Here is a 7088-nt window from a genome sequence, read left to right as displayed (position 1 = left end):
CAAAGAAAAGGATTCAAAGAGAAAAAAATCAATTACAGAAAGAAATCCCATAGTCTAAGAAAATAGATTACACAAGAATATGTATACACAAGAATACATAGCTTAGGCACATCGTCTATGCACAAAAGTCCATAATTCCATTTCCTTACTAGTCATTTACATCCAACTACTGTGTATGACTTACAACAAGAGAGGTAAATAGAGAGATGATGTGACAGCCCTAAAGTGACCCTAGTCAGAAAGCGGTTTTGGGACCGCTAAACCGAGTCACCAAACTATTTGAATGTGATATTTATTGTCTAAAATATGTGAATATGAATGTGCGAAAATTTTAAGCTTCGATTTAGTTAATTGCATGTGAATGTAGTACATAGGACTTGTGTGACACTTTTGAAATGTGATAGGCTAATCTATAAGGATCTAATAGTGCATGTAATCAAAAGGGAGGACTTGCATGTCAATTTTCCCCCCTAATTAGTAGTGGCCGGCCATGAGCATGAGGGTGGACAAAATGTTATAAAACATGTCATAAACATGTTGGGTTGATGCTTTATGTTAGGAATAATAAAATAAAGAGCATGGGCAATAAAATATTAGTGTTAGTAGGAGGAGAGACAAAAAAAAAAAAAGAATGTGTGTGGTTGTTTCTCCCCCCCATTGCCGTGAGTTGAAGAAAAGAAAACAAAGAAAAAAAAAGGTGTCCATCCTTTTTCATTTCTTTTGGCCGAAAGTTCTAAGGAAGAAGGAAGGAGCTCTTGCTTCATGTTCGGCTTGGAAGAGGATTAGGAAGAGGTTCGGCCATACTTGTATCTAGGTTAAGGTATGTTTGATGTTGTGCCATGAGATTCATGCATGTTTTTAGTAGTTAGCTTGAGTTCTAACTAGCCCATGGTTCAAATCTTTACTATGTCATGGAGATGATATTCGCTAAGGTGGATTTGTGTTGATGTCATTTGCATGCTAAAAGTGAAGCTTTGTAATGATGCATGTGATGGTTGATTGATGACTCTTGAATCTTCTTTTTAGCATTTTGAGTGAGACATTAAGTTCTTTGTTTAACCATGACCAAAATTGAAATGGTATGGTGTTGTGATGCATTCGCCATGGTAGGAAGTAGAAGAGAAATATGGTTGTTGTTCACGTTATTTGGATGAGAAATGGTAGTAAGGTGAAGTGCAAATGTTAGTGTTTGATTTACTAGTGTATATATGTGTATTGGCCAAGTTTTGAACTTGAAACAAAATGGTGTTTAGTCAATACAAGTGACCATACTTGTAGAATGTATTAAGTGTTGCAATCGGCCTCAACATAGACATGCATGTTCGGCCACATGAATGAGTACATAAGTTGATGTGTATGTTCGGCCACATGAATGAGTACATAAGTTGGTGTGTATGTTCGGCCACATGAATGAGTACATAAGTTGATGTGTATGTTCGGCCATAGGTAAGCATATTGATGGCTTTATCTTGACTTAGAAAATTCGGCTAAGGGGAATATTAGCTAATATGTTGAATTCGATTCGTGATTTCGTACATATGTGACTCTAATGTCTAATGTATATATGGGCTAAGTACCTTGAGCTTCTCTTTTGATGTTCGAATGAATTGTATTAAATTGCTTAATGTGATTAAAAATGCGTATGACCATTTTGTATTTGAGCTAAAGGTGGCCATATGACCCATCAAATTCATTGTCATGTTCGCCATAAGCTAGCATAATGAGACTTTAATAAGTTAAATTTGTTTGAATTAGCTTAAGAGCTTAGAGGACCAAAGTTGGATAAGGAAAGGAAAAAGTGATCGAATAGTCACGAAATCGTTCGACAATATCCGAGGTAAGTTTTGAGTAATGGAGCTTAGATTATGATTCGATTAGATTATGTCTTAAGTAAATCAAAATCATGCTCTTTGTATGTGGCTATTGAGCCGAAATTTGTAAGTGTGATAAGTGTTTTGTGTTTGAGCTTTGGTAATGAAAATGAAATATGGATGTGTCATGATTTATTGATATATGTGCATGGTTGTTGAATGATATCTCGGGCTAAGTCCGAAGGCTTTTGTGCTAGGTGACTATAACCGGACTAAGATCCGAAGGCATTCGTGCGAGTTGCTATATCCGGGCTAAGACCCGAAGGCATTTGTGCTAGCGATTATATCCGGGCTAAGACCCGAAGGCATTTGTGCTAGCGACTATATCCGGGCTAAGTCCCGAAGGCATCTGTGCTAGTGACCATATCCGGGCTAAGACCCGAAGGCCTTGTGCAAGTAGTTATATCCGGCTAAATCCCGAAGATTACTTGAGTTTGGGAATGAGCGATCTGCTGTAATAATTTCAATTAATACGCTCGTAAAATCTCAACAACGAGGTATGTGTTGTACATGCATTGGATTAATTGATTCCTCTTAAATAGCATTCGCTCAGTCGATTAAGGAGCTTCCGGTTTTTGGTTAAGTTGATCCCTTATGTATGAATATAAGGGTTGGAAATGTGAAGTAGGACTAATTTTGAGAATATATGTATATGAAATTATCCGTTTAGTTATATGAATGCTATACTTCAGTTGAGCCTAATTCCATTGCTCAAAACTTACTAAGCATTAAATGCTTACTCCGTTCTTTGAATCTCTGTTTTATAGATTTTGGTTCGTCAGCTATCGGACTCGGGAGTGTCAAGTCAAGTCGCCCACACTATCAAAGCCCTTTTGGTACACTTTTGGTTGAACTTTGAAATGGCATGTATAGGACTACCCTTTTTGTTGTTGGTCATGGACCCTTTGGTTTTGTATAAATTTGGATAGCCATGCGAAAATGGCTTATATACACTTTGAGCTTAATATTATAATCGTCTTGTATGATGTTCATTAAGAGGTATGGAAATGTTTGGGAGCGATTAGCCATTGGAATGGTTAATCATGATCATATTTTGTGCTATATATGCAAAAGGGCTAGTTGAATCATGGAAACTATGTAATAGGTAAAGTCTACCTTAAAAATAGATGCTGATAGCAGCAGTGACGTGAATGTGAAAAATCACTAAAAATAGTATGAATGGAATTAAATAGTGAATAAATTATGTAATCGAACCTTGATGAATCTATTTTCATCGGAAAGTAACGAAAAGATCATATGAACAGTATGTTAAGAGATATTTAAGTTTTTGTGAGACAGGGCCAAAACAGTTTCTGGATCCCCTGTTCCGACTTTTGAAATTCATTATTAATTAACAAGAGATAATTAGAAGTCATTCCATATATTTACAGATTCCTTTTCGAGTCTAGTTTCTATAGAAACAAACAGCATCAGTATTGAAGCCCTGTACAGGGAGATATCCAAGTCGTAATGCGCAAATGTCAGTGTAGTCGAACCCTGTAACAGGGGAGACTTTAACTAATAAACTGTACTAATTGGTCCAACCAAAAATTCTAGAAAAAAATTTGTAGATGGATATATGAGTCTAGTTTTAGGGAAAAATTACAAAATTTATTTTTGAGTTTTGGAACTCAAGATATGATTTTTAAGGTGACAGTGACGCAGTTAGCCAGCTGTCTGGAAATTGTTAAAATGGACTGTGAACATATATGAATTATGTCTGTTAGCACCTCGTGGTCGATTCCGAAAACGGTCTCGGGTACGGGGTGTTACAGATGAAGGATGCAAATAACTAAAATATTTAACACAGACAATCATTCTTATCGTCAATGGGCTCATTTGGATGGAAAATAGAGACAGCACGAGCAAACTCTTCGAAACCTAGAATTCCATTATGCTTTGTATCAAACAAGTCAAATATCTACAGTGAAATCAGAAATATATTGACAACAACTAGGGCAATATTATGCTAATAAGAATTGTTCTTTCAATGATGGAGGCATTATTAATTAACATTAGATATAAATACCCGATCAACAATTAAACTCTTCTTTTTGTTTCTTTCGAATAATGCCAATTGGAACTCCACATGTCAAATAGTAATGTAAATAGAACTTAAATACTACAAAGGTGAGAGGGAAAGAACCAACTCAAGACAAGGAGTAATCATCAAGCCAAAAAACTTGACAAACATAACAAAAGGTATCAATTGTATAACAAAATGGGAACTATGAAAAAACAAAGACCTTGTTGATCAGCCCATCATCTATAACAACATTGCTTATATTCTTGAAAAGCTTATAAAGTGCTTCTATTTCACTTACACTAATTGCTATGAAAATGAGCAAAAAACAAATTTTAGTAGAATGACACAAGAACTAAAATAACACAGGCAAACACTGAACAAATGTTAAATCAAGCTAAAACATTGAATTTATCACATAAGCAATATAGAAAAATATATAAAAGGAAGAGAAAAAATGATAATATAAAAATGGTCTCTCTTGCAAGAAGTTCAAGACCAGCAAGACCTCTTGATTGCTTGTACAAATCATTATCACATCATTGCAGCAATGAAGCAAATAAATGCTTCAATCTGTCTACGCACTGCAACATGATATCTTTTCACATGAATCACTCCATACCTAGGCAGTAGCAAAAGAGACCAGAAATCCCATTCATGTTATTCTTTCCATACACTCAATCATTCTAAAAGCAAACAACAGGACTAACCTTTTAACCATTTCCTGATTATGCAAAAATGGTAACTTTGAGGCACGTAAATGCTTTTATAGAAAGCCCAGATGTATGGATAAAGTGAAGTTTTGTGTCTCAGAACAAATGTTGCTTAGACCAAGATCACGAGTCCTTGTAGGTTCAAACTTATGAGTCATGACCACCCCTTGCCACATGAAGCAGAAAATACTTGTGTACACTAAGATGTTGTGCTTATACAACATTGTAAGGGGACAATGGATTTAAGTGAAATTCTAAGACCTTAACTTTAGGTGAAGACTAAACACTAACTTGGAGTTATATCCACTTCTAGGCTGCAAGACCTTTGGTGCCATCTTAAAAAGAAAGGATAAATAGGAATATCAGACTATTGATATTCAAAGAAAAAAATAATTCTATCAATAGCATCATAGTACATAAAGAGCTGACGAGAAGGGTAATAGTTGGATAGATTTGACAAAAATAGCTAACCAACAAAGAGTCCCAACAAAGGTATTTCTAGAACGTTGTCTATCTCCTGCATCAAACATGCAAGTTGAAACACCAAAGTCAGCAAGCTTTACTATGCCATTGTTATCAAGCAGTATGTTTCTAGCCTGTAATGCCAATTAAATAAAACTTATTAAATAAAATAATGGTGAATTCAATCAGATGACATAATGCCAACTTTTTTGAGGCACTGATCTTAACTTCCCTATGAATATGTCCTTGTCGATAAAGGTAATCTATAGCTTTAAGAGTTTCTTTTAGAACAGAACCAATAGTAGGCTTTGCGCAACCATCTAGATATGCTGACTTCATGAGGTGCAAACAGGAACCCTCTGACATGAAAGGCATGACTACCCAAAGATTATGGTCAACCACAAAAGAACAATATTCCCGAATAACATTTGAGTGATCAATCAAACTCATTGTTTGAGCTTCCCGACGGATATCATATTGGAAAATAGCATTAAGAAAGCCTGTTAAGAGCCAATAAATCACATGAAGAGCAGAAAATATGGATCGAAATATATCACTCAAGGTACTACCAATTATTAAAACCTCTAAACAATATCACAAACGATCCCAATAGCTAAAAAAGATTTTTGTTACACATACTTGAGTGATTTTATTACTATCGAAAGGAGAAAATTCCCATAGAATGATCAATATTAATGAAACAAGCAAGCATACAAGATGTTTAGTACACATGAACTGGATCTACGGCCTGGCCTGGACTGAGAGGAAACTAGGGAAAGGAAAATGAAGGTTTCTAGTACAGTACTGTGTCCCTTATTTAGAGAACATTTTAACATGATAAAATCACACCACAAGCAAGTTCGAACTAAAAGAAATGAGCTTCAATAATAAAAAGTAAGAATATCAGGATTCCGTTCAACTCGACCAAAAACAATAACTGAAATCCACAATCAAATCAAATTCAATCAAATGAGATCTCTATCCAAAACTAACTAAAATCAAATCAAGTACGCTCATTTATTTGACTAGAGATAATTAAACTAGTAAAAAAAATTTTTGAGAAAAAAAACATAGACCAGATTACTGTCGTAATGATCGAGATCCAAGCATTTCATAGTTACAATCTCGTTAGTAGGAAGGAAGATCGCTCTATAAACAGTAGCACTGGCGCCATAACCAACCTCTTCTAGAAGCTTGTAATCGTTAGGATTCGCTGAGTAACTCCGACTTCCTCCCATTCTCCACAAAACCTAAAGCATTAAACCACATTTTGGAAAAAGAACCAAATCACTAGCAGTTGAGAAATCGACGTTGAACATTGGTGGCAGAGTAATTAAAGTAAAAGAATCATAGTGAAAATTAAAAAGGCGGCAATGAAGACTAGAAATGGATAGGGCTTTTTTCTTTTTGTCAACGAAACTACTGCTGGTTGTTTTTGATACAGAGATGAATCCTGGGTGAGGGATGCAATGAAAGGAATGAGAAGGAGAAGGAGAAGAAGAAGGAAAAAGCATTTCAACTTCTGATGCTGGGATGTGAATAGGAAAAACTTTGGAAAATGTCTAACCGAATTAGAAACAGTAAGACATTTTCCCCAAAAAACACCTTATTTTCCCTTGTTTTGTAAAATGTCTTACCATGGAAAATTATTTCCAGCCAAACAAACATCAGAAAGTGCCAAAAAGCTTTTACGGAAAAGCTTTTACAGGTAAACAAACGGAGCCTAAATCGGAAACATTTAGAAATTCATGGAAAAAGATAAAAAAATTTCACACTGTAGGGGTTACACGGCCGTGTGGCTTGGCCTTGTAACTCACACGGCTGAGACACACTGTGACAGCCCAAAATTGACCCTAGTCGGGATGTGGTTTCGGGACCACAAAACCGAGGCATAAAAATAATTTAAAAATTTATTTTGATGCCTATGATATGTGTTAATTTGTGTATGACATTTTGATGTTTCAATTTAGAATTATAAATGTGAATTTCACTAGAAAGGACCTAGTAGTAAACTTTGAA

At 35.4% G+C, this 7088-nt stretch overlaps 1 protein-coding gene across 1 annotated transcript; it reads right to left on the bottom strand.

The window, feature by feature from the left end:
• Positions 1-4428: 4428 nt before the first annotated feature.
• On the bottom strand, positions 4429-6307 carry LOC108465944 (serine/threonine-protein kinase BLUS1-like). The gene is made up of 5 exons (XM_053021322.1): positions 6145-6307; positions 5275-5545; positions 5066-5198; positions 4899-4942; positions 4429-4516 (listed from the first exon to the last, which is right to left on the bottom strand). Exons 1-5 carry the CDS (start codon positions 6305-6307, stop codon positions 4429-4431), a joined length of 699 nt encoding a protein of 232 aa, XP_052877282.1.
• Positions 6308-7088: the final 781 nt, after the last annotated feature.

Source organism: Gossypium arboreum, chromosome 11, assembly GCF_025698485.1.
Source record: "Gossypium arboreum isolate Shixiya-1 chromosome 11, ASM2569848v2, whole genome shotgun sequence".
Classification (NCBI taxonomy): domain Eukaryota; kingdom Viridiplantae; phylum Streptophyta; class Magnoliopsida; order Malvales; family Malvaceae; genus Gossypium; species Gossypium arboreum.
Note: the sequence above shows the minus strand (reverse complement) of the source record. Positions and strands in the feature narration are given on the sequence as shown.

Excerpts from the sequence above, each read along its gene's own strand:
- LOC108465944 (XM_053021322.1), bottom strand. The coding sequence starts at position 6,307 with ATGGGAGGAAGTCGGAGTTACTCAGCGAATCCTAACGATTACAAGCTT. Across the intron at positions 5,546-6,144 it reads TCATTACGACAGTAATCTGG|ATGATATCCGTCGGGAAGCT; the intron begins TCTATGTTTTTT and ends CTATTTTCCAAT. Across the intron at positions 4,517-4,898 it reads AGAAGTGGATATAACTCCAA|GTATGGAGTGATTCATGTGA; the intron begins GTTAGTGTTTAG and ends GCTACTGCCTAG.